The 18,535-nt window shown below is 49.3% G+C and overlaps 1 protein-coding gene across 1 annotated transcript in view; it reads left to right on the forward strand.

Annotated features, from left to right (window-relative positions):
- Positions 1-17,496, forward strand: part of sema4c (sema domain, immunoglobulin domain (Ig), transmembrane domain (TM) and short cytoplasmic domain, (semaphorin) 4C) — a 21,335-nt gene extending 3,839 nt beyond the window's left edge. Inside the window, exons 4-14 of the mRNA XM_056592408.1 lie at positions 1,765-1,863; positions 2,418-2,514; positions 2,627-2,746; positions 4,679-4,833; positions 6,465-6,640; positions 9,099-9,243; positions 10,263-10,476; positions 13,395-13,510; positions 15,029-15,186; positions 16,010-16,101; positions 16,520-17,496. Of these exons, the coding sequence (XP_056448383.1) occupies positions 1,765-1,863; positions 2,418-2,514; positions 2,627-2,746; positions 4,679-4,833; positions 6,465-6,640; positions 9,099-9,243; positions 10,263-10,476; positions 13,395-13,510; positions 15,029-15,186; positions 16,010-16,101; positions 16,520-17,496 (2,349 nt within the window). The remainder of the gene's footprint in view (positions 1-1,764; positions 1,864-2,417; positions 2,515-2,626; positions 2,747-4,678; positions 4,834-6,464; positions 6,641-9,098; positions 9,244-10,262; positions 10,477-13,394; positions 13,511-15,028; positions 15,187-16,009; positions 16,102-16,519) is intronic.
- The last annotated feature ends 1,039 nt before the right edge of the window (positions 17,497-18,535 follow it).

Here is an 18,535-nt window from a genome sequence, read left to right on the forward strand (position 1 = left end):
CTGAAATACAAAAACATTGGAAGTGGGAAAGATAAATATAAAGTGACATTCGCTTTTTCTCTGTCAACGTATTTGAAAAGACCTGTCAGGCTGTAAGAACACCTAAAGTGGGAAGAGACTTCATTGCCCGTTTTAGAGCAGTAAAGCACGTCTATGAAACTGCCTCTCCTAGGCATTGATGATTTCTTGTGTTTAATGGCTTAAAACACATATGGATTAAGCAGAGGTATATAACAGTGTTTTGCAAGCCTTTTGTGGCCAAGGCACACCACCATGCCGGCTTAAAGCCGGATTGATTATCAAGAATGACACCCTTGCCAATAACTGGACAATATTGCTAATAGGTTATATATAATAGGATATTAGTAGCAATGTTTGTATATTTCACACATAGCAGACATGGATAAAGGAATTTCAATTTCCTTGCCTGACAATCATGCAATGCCATCATTTGTCAAACACAAATATATAAAAAGAGCGAGTCACTTGCATTGACAGGAAAATATATCAATGATAAACCCCATCATAAATAGCACCAACTATATATTTTACGGTGCCTATGTTAGGATTATGTATTGAATCCCAGCAAATTCTTTGGGCTGATCTTGCATCAAGGCGCAGTACTTAGGAACCACTGCCGTCCCCCCGGGCTCCCCTGAAAATGTTCCGACGCGTCGCCATCACAGCCACGTCAACCCACTCTTATAAATGCTCCACAGGGATCCTCACAAAGCCCTCATTCTCCCACTGCAGACAATAGATGTACCAAAAAGTGTTTCAGCATTTATGAGCGAAAGTGAGATGACTCTAGCGCACACGGCATCACCGAAGTGAAACTCTAACATTTTTCCGGGTATGGCATCTATTGATAATTATAGAAGTATAGTTCCAGCCGAAGGGATGAAGTGGACGTATCGCTCGTTAGACGTTTCGCAGACGGCTCCGGTGACGCTGAACAGTCACACCAGGCGTTTAAAAACAACACGTAATGAGATTCTATAAAGAGAACAGTTTGATGGATTCTAAATGACTGCATGTACCCACCGCTTGTCCCAGTGCCCACCAGCGCACGCACTCACCGGAGATTCTGCTTACAGCGCAATTGGTTGAGATTACGCTGCGTTAAAGGAGATAACAAATGAAAGTGAGGTTTAGTTTATTCCTAACCACTCCACACGCCACACTTTGTGCTTTCAAATATGTAATTTGCAGGTACTGCAAATAGAGAGATGATTGTATTCAAATGTAGGTGAAAATTACTTGGAAAGAGCACATTCACGGATTGTCTAATGAGCTTAAAATAATAAATAGCTGCTTTTAAACAAAGATGGAACACAGCGACCCATAAATTCACAACTAAATAACTGAATAATCTGTCTCCTCTCCTCTCCTCTTCTCTCCTCTCCTCTCCTCTCCTCTCCTCTCCTCTCCTCTCCTCTCCTCTTCTCTCCTCTCCTCTCCTCTCCTCTCCTCTCCTCTCCTCTCCTCTCCTCTCCTCTCCTCTCCTCTCCTCTCCTCTCCTCTCCTCTCCTCTCCTCTCCTCTCCTCTCCTCACTGGTTTCATCGCCTCTTCTCTTCTCTTCTCCCCTCTCCTCTCCTCTCCTCTCCTCTCCTCTCCTCTCCTCTCCTCTCCTCTCCTCTCCTCTCCTCTCCTCTCCGTTCTTTTCCTCCCCTCTCCTCGCATCTTCTTTCCTCTTCCCTTGACTCTTTTCCTGTCCTCTCCTCTCTCCTCTTCTCTCTTCTCCTTTCCTCTCCTCTTTGTAGACCGAGTGTTTCAACTACATCCGCTTCCTTCAAAGCTACAACAGTACACACCTCTATACCTGTGGCACATATGCTTACCAACCAAAATGCACCTATGTGGTAAGTATGTGTGTTTGTGTATTGCTGAATCCCAGTCCTTTGTCCATTATAAATGTGGTTCCTGTTGGACCGTAGGACTTCTGGGGCTTCTGTTATTACTTTTATTTCATCATTTATTATTTTATCATGTTCATATTCCTGTGGAGGATGTGCTTGCCTTAAGGTCCCTGTGTGTGCGTCATACACACAGTGTGTCGTACCTCTTGCTGAAAGGTGTCAGTTTGAGGTGTTGCACATCATTCCTGGAGCTGCAACTGCGGTGTCACAGATGAAAAATGAGTGTGTGATTTGTTTCCCTGGGTGTGTGTGTGTGTGTGTGTGGGTGTGAGTGTGTATGTGTGTGTGTGTGTGTGTGTGTGCGTGTGTGTGTGGGGGGGGGGTGGGGGTCTGAGTGAGTGAGTGAATGAGAGGGTGTTTTTTTAGACAGAGCCTGCAGCTGCGTTTTCCCACATTCTAACCACTGACAACAAATCTGCCCTTACTCACCGTATATTTGTTAACGTGTTTGTTTATGTTTGTGCATTTTTACCTATATTTATTATGTGTCAATGCAGAATGCGGCCAATTTTACACTCAGCACTGCCCCCCTGGAGGATGGGAGGGGTAAATGCCCCTATGATCCTGCAAAGGGCCACACTGGACTCATAGTGGGTGAGTATCTGTGTGTGTTTGTGTGTACATTACTATTGTTGTTGAAGATACTACAGGTGGACACAGTCCACAGAGAACTGTCGTTGTAACGTCTGGTGTCGTCTGCCCGTAGACGAGGAGCTGTACTCTGCCACACTCTTCAACTTCCTGGGTACGGAAGCGGTCATCCTGAGGAACCTGGGCCATCAGCACTACAGCATGAAGAGCGACGACCTTCCTGCCTGGCTCAAGGGTAAGAGACAGACAGACAGACAGACAGACAGACAGACAGACAGACAGACAGACAGACAGACAGACAGACAGACAGACAGACAGACAGACAGACAGACAGACAGACAGACAGACAGACAGACAGACAGACAGACAGACAGACAGACAGACAGACAGACAGACAGACAGACAGACAGAGCAACAGACAGACAGACAGACAGACAGACAGACAGACAGACAGTCAGACAGACAGACAGACAGACAGACAGACAGACAGACAGACAGACAGACAGACAGACAGACAGACAGACACACACACACACACACACACACACACACACACACACACACACACACACACACACACACACACACACACACACACACACACACACACACACACACACACACACACACACATGTAAGCTCACCGGTTTGAGTCTCTTAAGTTTGACTTTGAAACACTGAACCAAGCCGTAAAAACAGTAACAACCTATTTATGTCAGTGTTGTTGTGTGTCTCACATCACTGCGCGGGGAAGGTGCACATGATGCAGGAGTGCTTCTCCAGCGTTTGATGCAGAGACTGTGAACTAGGGGGGGCACATGCACCGTGTGAGCGAAGCGAAGAGTGAGGGGAGGGAGGCGGTGAGAGAACGGAATGTTCCGCAGCGTGACGTGTTTAACATGGTGACACATCTCGTCATGCTCGGAAACACCTGGTCCTCGTGACTTTGAACACAACAACAACAACAACAACAACAACAACCTCCCAATCCTTACATGGCTGCTGTAAGAAGAAATTCTTCATAGGACTGGTCCAATCAGCGTAATCAAAGCAGGGAAGTCAGTCCTTTTGAATCAGACACATCAGACACATACAAGCCTCATGTACCGCCAATCTGAATTATTTAAGAAAAACGCATGCCTATGGATATCATATGGATACCATAAGTATAGGTATAGATTTGTATGGCATGTACCCAATGGCGCGAAATATATGGAAAAAGGAGAGAGAGGGCAAGGAAGGGATAGAGGGTGTGGGGGGGAGCATGAGAGATAGAGGGGGTGAGAGACAGAGGGGGAGAGGGGGTGTGAGAGAGAGGGAGAGCGATAGATATTTGGAGCGATGAAGAGGGAGAAAGAGAAAACAGAGAGAGATGGGGAATAAAGGAAGTAGCAAGACGGATAGAAGAAGCGATAGAGGAAGAAGAGGGGCAAGGGAGGTGTGCACCTCACAGGGAAGATGAAATGGAGAGCTGCAAAGAGAGCGCGACGTCAAGAGAGAGAGTTAGAGACCATGAGCCCCGGCTACCATGCAAAAAATGGGAAAGCTAAATGAGCCCTGCTAATAGAAAGTTCCAGAAACAGATAGGTGGAGAGAGTCAGAGAGAGACAGAGAAAAGGAGAGCGTGGAGGGAGACAATAAAGGGGTTCAAGTTAGAAAATATGACGAAAGAAAACAGCAGAGAAGGAGAGAGGGATGGAAAGAGGGAATCCTTTTATAATGAAAACAAGATGGAAGCAGGGACCACGGTTGCGAATAAGAACATATCATAAGAGAGTGAGAGCACGAGGAGAGGAAATATGCAGGGGAGAAGAGAAAGAGAGAGAGAGGAGGGAGAGAGAGAGAGAGAGAATGATGGGGAAAGGGATAGAGAGAGGAGAGGCGGAGGGAAATAGAACAGAGTGGGACTCAGGTAGAGGTAATGAGATTCAGATGGAAACAACTTTCCTTTCTGCGTGTGTGTGTGTGTGTGTGTGTGTGTGTGTGTGTGTGTGTGTGTGCGTGTGCGTGTGCGTGTGCGTGTGTGTGTGTGCGTGTGTGTGTGCGTGTGAATGTACTCTATTTGTCAAGACCTTTTCCTTGTATAATCATCCTCATAATTGCCTGTCTGTTTGTGCGTGTGTGTGTGTGTGTGGCTGTGTGTGCGTTCGTCTGTGTGTGTGTCCAGAGCCTGACTTTGTGGGCTCCTCGCTGGTGAGGGAGAGCCTCGGCAGCAAGGAGGGGGACGACGACAAGATCTACTTCTTCTTCAGCGAGCGACCGACGGAGGACCGCAGCTGCTATGCTGAGCGCACCATGGCCCGGGTGGCCCGCGTCTGCAAGGTAGGATCCTCCGCCCTATCGCTGGTACTGGAGGACCAGCGCCCTGGTACTGGTACTGTAGGACCAACCCCTGGTACTGGTACTGGTACTGGTACTGGTACTGGTACTGGAGGACCAACCCCTGGTACTGGTACTGGAGGACCAACCCCTGGTACTGGTACTGGAGGACCAACCCCTGGTACTGGTACTGGAGGACCAATACCCTGGTACTGGTACTGGTACTGGAGGACCAACCCCTGGTACTGGTACTGTAGGACCAACCCCTGGTACTGGTACTGGAGGACCAATACCCTGGTACTGGTACTGGTACTGGAGGACCAATACCCTGGTACTGGTACTGGTACTTTAGGAACAACCCCCTGGTACTGGTACTGTAGGACCAACCCCTTGTACTGGTACTGGTACTGTAGGAACAATCCCTGGTACTGGTACTGTAGGACCAACAACCGGTACTGGTACTGGTACTGGTACTATAGTACCACCCCCCTGGTACTGGTACTGTAGGACCAACGCCCTGGTACTGATACTGTAGGACCAACAACCGGTACTGGTACTGGTACTGGTACTGGTACTGGTACTGGTACTGGTACTATAGTACCACCCCCCTGGTACTGGTACTGTAGGACCAACGCCCTGGTACTGATACTGTAGGACCAACAACCGGTACTGGTACTGGTACTGGTACTGGTACTGGTACTGGTACTATAGTACCACCCCCCTGGTTCTGGCCCTGGTACCGTAGGACCAAGCCCATTGTCCTCAACACAGGAATCTGATTTTCCACACTGCCAACTTTAACAATGGTCAACCCTGATTTTTTTTTATTCCCACCTACTCTCATGCATTCATCACGTCGGGGTGGTGGGGGCAGTTTGAATCCTAGCCGGAAAGCTTATCGGCCTGAGCCTGGAACCTTAATGAGGTGCTCCTTAATGACATCCTTAATGATGTTGGATAAAAGCCTAAATAACTAAACGGTACTAAATAGCATTTATTTTGTGTGTGTAGTACACACATTAAGTGCATTCAAATGAGTCCTGGCTGGTGGGGTTGCATAGTGCATTCTCAGCGTCGTTGTTGCTGTTATTTAGGACTTTCTGTATTATAGTCATTCAGATTGAAATTCAATTTAAACATTTGATATTCCCAGGAGACTGCTGGAAGACCCATTGGTCTGAAAGTGAAATAAACAATGCAAATTTATTCCTTAAGTGTCTTGAGCATGGTGGGATTTTGTCATCAGGTAACGCAGGTGGGAGACTCACACAGACACAAACACACACACACACACACACGCATTTAGAATAAATATTTAATGTCTTTCCACTGTGACCCCAATTACTCAAGCTGTTTAGCAGATGGACAGATTGATTTGACTTTTGGTTTTGGTAGCTGTTTACGTAAGTGTTTTTCTCTCTCACACACACACACACACACACACACACACACACACACACACACACACACACACACACACACACACACACACACACACACACACACACACACACACACACACACACACACACACACACACACACACTTCCTCTGACATAACCGTCCGCTCAATGCTTTTTCTTTCTTTTCTCTCTTTTCTCTCCTTTCTCTCTTTTCTCCTCTGTCCTGATTAGGGGGACTTGGGGGGCACGCGGACCCTGCAGAAGAAGTGGACCACCTTCCAGAAGGCCCGGCTGGTTTGCTCCCTGCCCGAGAGACACGTGGCATTCAACAACCTCCGGGCCACCTTCACCCTGCCCGGCCAGGACTGGGGCTCCACCATCTTCTTCGGCATCTTCCACGCCCAGTGGTGAGTGGAGTCCCGCCGTCTCGCACGCGCTCAGAACGGTCTCCTGCTGGATGTCAATCTATACATAAAAGGGGGGCCCAATTTTGCCACCAAGTGTGAGGTGGATAATTGAGTTGAGTCATTGCAAGCCATTTGCTAAATCTAACCACTTGTGACGTCACCAGTGGGAGTGTCCGGCCAGATGGAGGAGCAGGGATGGTTCAGCGAGCGGATGGGTTATGAAATGGCTTCTAATGACTAATCAACCTCATACCCGCTGTTAAAATGGGGGCCTTTAACAGGATGTATCTGAAACCCTTCGTTCATTGCAGTCATATTTCTCTCGGAAGTTTTATTCGATACGGTAAGGCGCCGTCGAAAGCATCCTCAGAAATTGGATGACGTTTCTATCGAAGCAAACCTTGACGACAAGCTTGTAGTTTGATCAAGTACTGTGTTTTTCCCGGCTATTGCAAGGGTCTCCGCCTCCGTGCCCGTAATGATCGAGGACGCCTCGATCAATCACTCAAAATCAATAAACTGCGACAATGTAGATTTATGATCACATCGGGACGTATGTGATCTCAAATACCGGTCACCAAACCAGATACACAGAGAATGTGTTGGTTATGGACCCCGTTTTATTGGGCAGGCTCAACAAACAATAATAATAGTGAAGAGGGTACTCAGAGAATATCCTTAATACCTTCTCCGGGTCACGGGGGAGGTGGAGAGGGATTAGTCTTACTCGGAGGGAGAGTTTGGAAACTCGAGGCAGCTCCACGTCAGCGCGCTCACTCTCTCTCTCTTTCGCTATCTCTCTCCCTCTCCCTCCCTCTCTCTCTCTCTCTCTCTATCTCTCTCTCTCTCTCTCTCTCTCTGTCCCTCTCTCGCTCTCTCTCTCTCTCTCCCTCTCTCTCTCTCTCTCTCCCTCTCTCTCTCTCTCTCTCTCCCTCCCTCCCTCTCTCTCTCTCTCTCTCTCTCTCGCTCTCTCTTTCTCTCTCTCTCTCTCTCTCTCTCTCTCTCTCTCTCTCTCTCTCTCTCTCTCTCTCTCTCATGTGGTCCTTGTCTGTTCTGCGATTAGACACGCTATCTCACAAAGAAAACCTTTTATAAAAGGTATGAGCGCTTACAAAAATCCCTTTTGGCTTCGACGAAGATAAGGTTGTAATTATTGGCCATTATGGAAATGTGGACTCAAAAGTTCAAGCCATTGTCAGAATGAATAGACCCTTTTTGTGTTACCATCACAAGGTTGTCCTCGGCTCTGACTTTGGGCTGATACATTTGTCCGCACAACCCAACCGTGTGACTTCAGCTCACGGCTTTCCTGGAAAGACGCAAATCATCTTATTACCCAATTTTTACCACAGAGGAAATTAAATATGATTATCTGCTCTCAGAGAGTCCCCTTTAAATGTTAAGTATAACACCTGCCTGGCAGTAAACCAGGAGCTGTCTGTTTGCTGAAATGTGCTCCGCCCGCACAGATATCATCGTCATGCTTCACAGATACCAGCGGTTCATGATACATGGGGTGACATGTGAGGTTGAACAAAAAACATGCGTCAGAAGATACTATAGATCTAACGGTGTGCTTGCCTTCACTCTCACACCACCACCACCACCACCTCCTCTGCCATCAGCACCGCCCTGTCTCCCACCATCTAGCACCTGTCAAAAGCAGCGTATGGAGAGGAGATCAATTCTTTTTTTAAATGTTGGCACCTTGGGATAGATGTTGTCAACACACACAGGGCTTGTTGCTAATTTACAATCCAGCCTTGTTCCGTGCGTGGTTTCCTGAGCGAGTCCCTGGCAATCTTCAAAAATCTCCCAAGCCTTGCAGGAATACTAATGCTGGTACTAAACTCGCCTATGATGTTTGCTGAGGTGCTGCCGGTGCTTTCATAATGCACCATAGCCTGCCTTGATGTTTGATGTCTCCGCAATCACGGATAATTACAAAACACCTAGCCGTTGCTGTTTATCTTCTACAGCGGGTTTGCACCCGTGTCTGGATGAAAGTTGGACACTTGAATTAGCACTTGCGCAGATTATCGATCCCGATCTTTGATTGCTCTCAGCCCCCGTCGGGGAGCGGCGCAGGATGAAAGGGCACGCCAGAGCAAACTGCCAAACGTTTTAATGCCGTGACCCACCTGTGGCAGAACTTTTGAACCCGCACCCAGGAACTATATTGAATAGTTAAATGCACAACTCACCCCAATGAATGAACGTATAATGAATCTATGAAGATTTCTCTATGTTTTTCTCTATGTATGAAAAATGCCCCTTTCTGGTCGAGGACACCTCATTTATATATTTTGTTGGTTTTATTTATCTATTTATTATTTGATTTCAATATTTCCAGCGGCCGTGAGCCCTGAATCCCACTGTGTCTCCCAGAGGACTCCATGTGGAGTTTACAGCACGGGGTGACATGCTAACCGAACCCGCTGTGCTCTCCGTGTGACAGGGGTGATGTGGACGTGTCGGCCGTGTGCCAGTACCACATCAGCGACGTGAAGAAGGTGTTCAACGGAGACTACAACGAGTACCAGGACGACTCCCAGAGGTGGACCCGCTATACGGGCCCCGTTCCAAGCCCGAGGCCCGGAGCGGTAAGACACCCGGGAGGGGGTGCAGGGGGGGGGGGGGGGGGGTTTCTCTGACTGTGTGTTTCTGTTAGTGTGTTTGTGTGTCTGTCTGTATTTCTGTCTGTCTGGCTGGCTGTGTCTGTGTCTGTGTGTCTGTCTGTCGGTCTGTCTGTCTGCCTGTGTGTGTGTGTGTGTGTGTGTGTGTGTGTGTGTGTGTGTGTGTGGGTGTGTGTGTGTGTGTGTGTGTGGGTGGGTGTGTTCGGATGTGTATGACGACTATAACAGGTGATGGTAATTGTGGTTGAAGCTCATGCCTCGATCAACCTTCCTCAGACAGAGCCTATCGACCGTACCTTTCTAAATCAATCTATTTAGCTTTTCCCTTCAAACGAGTTCTGTTGATCATTCGAATACAGCTATTTTCATTTTAATCTCCTCATCATTTCAGAGCTTACACGGGAAGTGTTATTTGGGTTAAGTAGTATTCATCGCTTATGCAGCTTGGATAGGAACAGGAGCCTTTCCAGTCATCAACACCAATTCGCACCTCTCTTTGTCCTTTTTAGTTTTTTGTTATGGATCATGTTTTATCGTTGCCATACTCTGGCTGCCTTGGACCCATCGCGTGCCAGCTTTTTAATCGAGTTCTTGCTCATAGATGGAGCACCGAACTCACACGGGCAGTCAAGGAATGGAGGGAATATGGATAAAACAAAGAGGAAGAGTGGAGATTGTGGAGGGATAATAAGGATGTGTGCATGGGGGCTGTATCCCAGAGGTGGGTATCATCTCTCAGCCAGACAATAGCAAGACAATGGCTCCAGACAACCATTCCACTAAGCATTTCTCCGACACCAGTCAGCAGGAGAGTGGATGAGAGGACAACACAAGGACTAGGACTCTGAGAAAAAAATAAAAGCAGTACGGGGAGGTTGTACACAAGGATCTGTGCCAACCCGCGCCGACATCCAGCTCCCAGCGCAGCCTAACTAACTCCCCTGTGTCTCCTCCCCTCCTCTCCTCTCTCCTCCTTCGCGGTTCAGTGCATCACAAACTGGCACCGGGAGAACGGCTACAACCGCTCCCTGCAGCTGCCAGACGCCACGCTCAACTTTGCCAAGAAGCACCCACTGATGGCCGAGGAGGCCCAGGCACGCCCCCTGCTGCTCACCAAGGGGGTCAACTTCACCCGGCTGGCCGTGGACCGGGTCAGCACCCTGGACCAGCGCTCCTGCAACATGCTCTTCATCGGCACAGGTACGCCCACTGGTACCAAACTGGACACTGTATGGTATTGGGGACACACCCATGTTCTTGTTTACACTGGCACCAACGACCCAGCTGGGAGCCTGTGAAGGTAACTTCACCTGGTAAGGTAAAAATATTGTGTGCGTTTTATTTGTCTAGCCTTCAGGAGGCACCCTTGCACTGGCACTCATTATACGACAACCCCTAACCCTGGGACCTCAAAAGGCCAAGGTTAAAGAATACCAGAATCCAAACCAATGAGTAGTGAGGGATCTCTCTAGCCAGCGATGGTTAGGAGTGTAACCGGTACCGATACACCCCTAACCCTATAACCTCAACAGGCCAAGGAAAATAATACCAGAATCCAAACCCACGAGTAGGAAGGGGTCTCACTATCCAGGGATAGTTAGGAGTGGGACAGGTACAGATAATTAGTTGACGCTACCTGGGCCGCCACCCCAAAATGTATTTTTAAATCAAAAGATCTATATAATCTATTCCTACAGTAAAGTTGCCTAGGGAGACAAAGCTGATAAATAATGTATAATCTAATTAAATTTTTAAATAATTAATTTAATAATCATTTTAATAAAAGCAAATAGTTTGCAGTAATGAGCAGGAAGCCGGTCACGCTGCCCGGGAGTTCATCGATGTTAAAATATGCAGAAAACTGCTAAATCGAGAAAGAAAAGAAAAATCATTAACTCACTTAAAAAATATTCAACAAACGAAGAGCTAGCCCTCCAGAAGGCTTCATTTGAGCTCAACTTAAGTAGCTTATTTTACATGCCAGGGATACATGTTCACGCATCAAAGGAAATGCGTACGAACGCACCTTTTTAATTAAGCCTGGTAGTCTGTGACCCTCTGCATCCATATGCGCACCCCGTTTCCCTGTGCTGGTGGAACAGAAAAATCGGCCAACTTTGTCCTAGAACCGATACCTCCATCGCCATCTCAGGGACTGAATATTAAGTAGTCATGTGAGTCTGGCAGGGTGGTAGATTCCACGACACGTGCTGTGAATGCTGGACATGCAGCCCTGCCTAGGGCCATTAGGCCCCTGCATATAGAACTGCCTCTCTACATATAGGCATGCAGCCCCTATACATTGCTATGCAGCCCTTCATGTAGCCATGTGCGGTCATGCTTACAGCATTGTGAAGGCCTGCATGTAGCCATGTGCAGTCCTGAATACAGACATGCGGTGCTGCGCATGGAACATGCCCTCCTGCATAAAGACATGCAGTCCGGTGTACAGACATGCAGAGCACTGCACTGCGGTGCTTTACCATTCAGCTCACCGCCGTGGCAGCGTCACCGTGGGCCAGGCTCAGCGTGACAGCAGCCAAGTCAGAGCACGCTGTCTGGCAGCCGTGCACAGCCAGGGAGACGAGACATACATGCACATAGACAGAGACGCACACGCACGCACACACTGTTACCCACGCGTTTGCGAGACCAGTCAGCTTCACTTGTGTAGTGTTCCACGGTACCGACTCAACAGGGCCCTTGGCAGACGCTGGCAGTGCCAATTGGGCCGTGGGCTTGATTGGCTATTAGCTGCGGCGCTGTGACAGCTGATGCGATGAGCGCAAGAGCAGGAGAGAGAGAGAGAGAGAGAGAGAGAGAGAGAGAGAGAGAGAGAGAGAGAGAGAGAGAGAGAGAGAGAGAGAGAGAGAGAGAGAGAGAGAGAGAGAGAGAGAGAGAGAGAGAGAGAGAGAGAGAGAGAGGGAGAGAGAGGGAGAGTTCAGTGAGCATTTGTCACTTGTCAAGAGGAGTTCTTGTAAGTAGTCAGGCAGGGCTGCAGGATTGTGCAGGATTATCTTCCAGCGGTCCGCTGGCGCGGAGAGAGGCGAACGTGATGATATGCCTGCTTCTTAAAGGCAGCAGGGCCTTTGTGTGTTTGTGTGTGTGCTTGTGTTTGTGTGAGTGGAGGTGTTTCGGTCTGTGTGTGTGTGTGTGTGTGTGTGTGTGTGTGTGTGTGTGTGTGTGTGTGTGTGTGTGTGTGTGTGTGTGTGTGTGTGTGTGTGTGTGTGTGTGTGTCTGCGTGCGTGCGTGCGTGCGTGCGTGCGTGCGTGCGCGTGCGTGCGTGCATGTATCTGTATGTGTATGTGTATGTTTATGTGTGTGAGTGGAGGTGTCTCTGTGTGTGTGGTAGCTTAATGTTTTATCTGTGACAAAATCAATGCGGTGCAGACAAAAGAACAGACCGGGCTCGGTGCGTAACAGCGTGTAACATGCAAGTGCACACACAGTATGTACACATACACACACACACACACACATACACATACACACCCACACTCACATACACACACACACACACACACACACACACATACCCACACCCACACACACAAACACAAATCAAGGTCATTCAACCTGCTGTGTCTCAAACCTCTCTCATCACAGGGATGCAACCCTGTTCCTGATGCCCTACATCAAAAACAGCTCCATCTCTCTCTATCTATGTCTTCTCTCTCATTCTCTTCCCATGTCTCCCTCACTCCTCCAACACACATTCTATTATTACTCTGGTATATTGGGCCAGTAGGTTATATTGTGTCATCATGGCAATACTGTTCTTATATTTCTCCTGAACAAGGGTGTACTGAAAGAAAACTGAAGAAGCTAACAGCTCTTTCCTCTCTATCCTGGCATCCCCATCCTCTCTACTCTTCTATAACCCCCTCTCCTCTCCCCTATGTTCCCCTTACCTACCCTTGCTCCATCTCCACTGATATCCCTTCTCCTCTCCCTCCTCCTCTATTCTCTACCTCCTCCTCTATTCTCTCCCTTCTCTCCTCTCCGCTACATCCCCCTATCTCCTCTCCCTTCTTTCCTCTCCCCTTCCCTTCTCTCCTCTCCTCTCCCCTATACACTCTCCTCTTCCCTGTGTCCTCCCTCTCTCTCACCTCCTTCAGCGGACGGATGGCTCCAGCGGGTGGTGGTCCTGGGCTTGGAGGCCCATGTCATCGAGGAGATCCAGCTGTTTGAGACGCCCCAGCCTGTCGACAGTCTCACCATCTCCCACTCCAAGGTGCGTCTCAAGAGGGGAGAGGAGGAGGGGAGGTTTTCATCATGGCCATATAGCTAGTAAAAGTCTGATGGCAGATGTGCTCAAGTATGGGTGACGGGATGTTGGTTTTTGGGCTTCAGATTCGATCATATATCGATCAATGGTGTGTAGCTGAAAGCAGGGGTCTGTCATCACCTAATTATTAATAACAGCGAACAGCTAAACAGTTTCATTCAGCAAACCAACACGTCTAGCAGTAGTTAACAGTAAAAAGGTGTTTCCAATCAACACCATGTAGGCTTGTCGCTGTTGAATTACACTTATTACAATCTTCTTCTGAAAGCTTCACCTACTTGTGCATTTCTCTTCGGTAGAATATCTCCGAAGAAGGAAACAAGATGTAACTCCTTCACCTTCAGTTTTCAATTTTCGGCTCAGGCTCTATGCAATTCCCGCCTTGCCTCCAAGAAACTGGTTTAATATAGAAGGACCGCTTGATCCGAGATAGATAACTACCTGACAGGTGTAGTAAAGGGAGTAGCTCAGTTATTGAAATTACTATCATGATCACCTGTCACATGATGACATATAGATCCTTGATTTGAGGACCAAACAGAGATCCAAATCTCAGATTTAGAGAATTCATGGTTTTTCAGAGCTTTTTTTGGAACTCTTATTATAATAGCTTAGTACTAATTATTTTAAAAAGTTCCCTCAACCCTCCTTTGGTGGCAGTGACCATTAACATGTCACTTTAGCTCCTAATACCCTGTTATTTCCATTCACACGTTGACAATAACCAGGCAGACTACGCTAGTGTGAGTGCGCCGCCGGTTTGGCCAGAGATTGCCTTTTCATTTTGTCGTTGGCCTCGCCCAGCGTCAGCTGCGGGCCTCATCAAATCCAAAGCACCCTGAACAATAACAGTAATTACAATCCCATCCGTCACAGTGGGCTACCAAGCCATGAGCCTGTACCCATATCTCAATAGAAGGGCCATCCTCAGTCGATCCAGCGGTGAGGGACTCTTATGCCATGGCCACCCCCTTTCCCCCCGTCTCTCACCACTTTGGTCCATTGTCCAAGCTTGGCACTGGGTGTCTCTCCCCTGCCTCCCCCCCTCCCGAAGCACAATCTCTGCTTATCTCATTAACAACGGCCCACTAGTCACAGCTGCACCAGACAGCTTATCCACAGAGTGGATTCAACTCGGAAGGGTGCTGGGTTGGGTGGAGGGCCGAGGATGCAGGGCGGTTGAAGGCTGGGGTATCAGAGCAGACTGTTATTGTAATTGAGAATGATTGTCCCATTATCTGACCTTGCTCTCTTTAACCGAGTCTTCCCTCGGTGTGTCACCGTGTCTTTCTTTCAGCTTCGTTGCGTTCCTTCTTCTGTCTTGGTCGGGGCACACCACTGAACTCTGTGTTTTTAATCATCTTCATTATCTGTCTCTGTCTCTGTCTCTCTCTCTCTCTCTCTCTCTCTCTCTCTCTCTCTCTCTCTCTCTCTCTCTCTCTCTCTCTCTCCCTCGCTCTGTAGAAGTATTTGTACATCGGCTCTCGTTCGGAGGTTCTCCAGCTGCCCTTGGCTAACTGCAGCCGCTATCAGTCTCAGCCAGACTGTCTGCTGGCCCGGGACCCCTACTGTGCCTGGGACAGTGAGGGTCGCGCCTGCGTTCGCATTGACCTTCACCGCGGGTGAGGCTCGCAACATGCAACACACATCACGCATTACACGGCGCGTCACGGCTGCCTATCTGCTCTCTGGTACCAGGCAGAGGGGAAATGGTAATAGGGAGGGAGATATGTGTGTGCAGATGTTTGTCATTCCCCTCCTCTAATCTTCTGCTGTTTCCGCCCTTCCTTTTAAATTTTTCTCTCTTTCTCTCAAGATTCAAGATTCAAAGTGCTTAGTTGGCATGGAAAAAGTACCTTGACATTGCTGAAGCACAAAAAGTAGATCAGTAGATTCGACAGGAAATGAAATTATTATGGTAAATTATTAACAATTATATAAAACTGCTGAATAATACCAGTCTTACTGTGTGTATGTATAACGAAAGTAGGAATATATTATTGTCTCTCTCTCTCTCGCCTGCTGCCATCTTCTTTCTAGTTGTCTCTTCCTCCTCCACACAGGCTTATAAACTAATGAGGGGTCAGGCAAAAGATCTCAGTAGAGAAATGTTTTTCTTATATCTGGTTAAACGTTTTGTATACAAAATGACCTTTCTGATGTGATATAATGAAGCCATAGTCCAAATGTAAATTCTGAAATTACTCGTAAAAAATATGTTTCTTGGTCACGACCTATCTGCTTTTTTTTTAACTATTTGCATTAGTTGTATAAGTAAGAAGCCTGAGGATAAAATGATAAACTCTTTTGCATGGACAATATGCTTGGGCTATTGCATTCTACTTCTGCGATGACCCCATACCCACAACATGTCCACCCGATTTCAGGACGATTTGGTTCCACTTTCTGATACATTTCCTCCCCTCCCCCCCCTCCACACACCAGGTCCACATCCTCCCTGTCCCAGGACCTCATGTTGGAGCGCTTCAACAGGGGCAAGGCCAAGTTTGACAAGCCCGTCTCCATCCCTAGCCCAGGTGAGCACAGCCCCTGGGTCCTCACAGGCACCCCCTGCTGGTGGCAGACCGGTAGTAGCGGGAGGGCTTATGGAGGTGGATGAGCCAGGGGTTGGTGGGTGGTGATGGTGGGGGTAATGGTGTAGGGAAGCCGGGGAGGCTCAGCGTTGAAGGGAATGGATTCATACATTCGGTTTGAGTGGAATAAAATTGATTTAAGCAGGGAAGAGCCCGCGAGCGATGTGGTGAATATGAAGTCAGAACCAGTCACCCGAGACACTAACTCCTTCCTTCCATTTATGTGTTCTACTACCACCTCCCACCCTCTCCCTCTCTCTCTCTCTCTCTCTCTCTCTCTCTCTCTCTCTCTCTCTCTCTCTCTCTCTATCTCTCTCTCTCTCTTTCCCTCCCTCTCTCTCCATCCCTCTCTTCTCTGCAGACCACTCGCGGCTCCGTAACGTGACGGTGGTGGTGGGCTCGGACATGGTGCTACCGTGCCACCTGGTGTCCAACCTGGCCCAGCCCTTCTGGGTCTTCAACGACCGCGAGCTCCAACTGGGGGACCCCGAGTCCGGGGGGCCCCGATTCGACCGGGCCCTCAGAGCCCTCGTGGTCCCCGACGCGGGCCAGACGCAGGCGGGCCGCTACGTGTGCTACTCGGAGGAGCAGGGGGTCAAGTTCCAGACGGAGCGCTACCAGGTGGCGGTGGTGGCCAGCGCGCCCGTCTTCATGGAGGCCCGGGCCCCCGACGGCAGCATGGGTCTGTTCTGGGTCCTGGTCATCACGCTGGGCGCCGCCTGCCTGCTGCTCCTGGTGGTGGCGCTCTACCTCCGCCGGAGACTGAAGCTGGCCCTGGGCAAGGGGGCGGACATGAAGCCCCTGGAGAGCACGCTGGTGTACCCCATCACCCTGCCCAAGGAGCCGCCCACCTTCGTGCCCAGCAAGATGCCCACCGACGAGGACCGCTTCTGGGAGACGGGCGCCAACTACTACTACTCGGACGGCTCCCTGAAGATCGTGCCGGGCCACGCGCTGGGCCCCAGCAGCCTGAGCAGCGTGCCGTCGCCCAGCGCCATCCCCGGCCAGCCCATCCACTCCCCCAGCCGCCTCAGCCTCACCAACATCCGGGGCTCCGGGAGCAACGGCTACATGCGGCTCAACCTGAGCGCGGCGGCGGGAGACGAGCGGGTTGGCGCGGCTGGCGCTGGCGGCGGCGGGCTGGGAGGCGGGCTGAGCGGCGGCCTGGCCGGTCTGACGGGGCTAGGCAGTGGGAGTGGTGGCGGGGGAGGGGGGGGTGGTAGCAGTGTGGGAGGAGGGGGCAGCGACTATTCCAGCCCCTTTAAGGAGGAGCTGCGCCGCACGCTGCAGCAGAGGAGCGTGCTGCCGGACGCCAACCCGGAGGAGTCCTCCGTTTAGGGGCGGACCCCCCAGACCCACCCTCCGTACGGCCCAGAGGGATAGAGGAGACCAGGCAACAAACCTACCTCCTCCTCCCCCGGAATTTGTTTAGGAGAACACCGCGGCGTCTCTCGCTCCCGCTCTCGCTCTCGCTCTCTCTCTCTCTCTCTCGCTCTCTCTCTCTCTCTCTCTCTCTCTCGATCGACCACGCTTTCTGGTAATGGCGTAACCCCCCCCCACCCACCCACTTGATGGCTCTCCCCCTACCAACGCCTCTTTGGCTCCATGACTTGGCTCGCTCTGTTATTAATAAAACCCATAGCATGTTAATAGACACACAAACACACACACACTCTGAGTTCTCCTGTAGTCATCGTGTTTTGGGAACCAACGCCGTTTCCACGTTTTCAATTTTTTTACCTTTAACTGCTTACACTGTGCAGCCTCCAGTTGTGTAAATTGTGTTTACTATGAAGAAGAAAAGAAAAAATCTATTGAATACAGATGAGGACACTTTGAGCATGGAAATCAAGCTAGATTATGTTATTTATTTTCTGGAGGCCACCTGGTGTCCTTCGGGTTGAGGGGACCAATGCAGGGGACATCGTGGACCCTGTGCAGGGACATGGGACGAGAGACAAATGCCATGGATAGAGAAAAAAAGAAACAAAAATGCCATTTTGGCTTGCGCTTCTGCCCTGGTCTCCCCTGAGACTTTGAAACTTTCTGCACTTAAAAAATGGGAGGGGCTTCCTCCCTTTGGTTTTTTTGTATTTGTGAGAACTAAGAGATGACTGAGAGAGAGAGGTTAAAAAAACAAGAAACAAGAGAAGATGAATCTCAGAGCGAGACGACAATCACGTCCACGTCTAAGGAGTATTTCCTGGGCTGCACGGAGGCAACAGGATGAAGCGACATAAGGAGAGAGAGAGAGATGTGGAGGAGCGACAACAAAGAAGAACGAGGAAGGAGTCACTGAAACGAAAAAAGAAGTGTCCCACGGGAGAAAAGACTCGAATGAAGGATAAACTCTCTAGAATCTTTACTTTTCTTCTGG

This window comes from Gadus chalcogrammus, chromosome 6, assembly GCF_026213295.1.
Source record: "Gadus chalcogrammus isolate NIFS_2021 chromosome 6, NIFS_Gcha_1.0, whole genome shotgun sequence".
Classification (NCBI taxonomy): Eukaryota; Metazoa; Chordata; class Actinopteri; order Gadiformes; family Gadidae; genus Gadus; species Gadus chalcogrammus.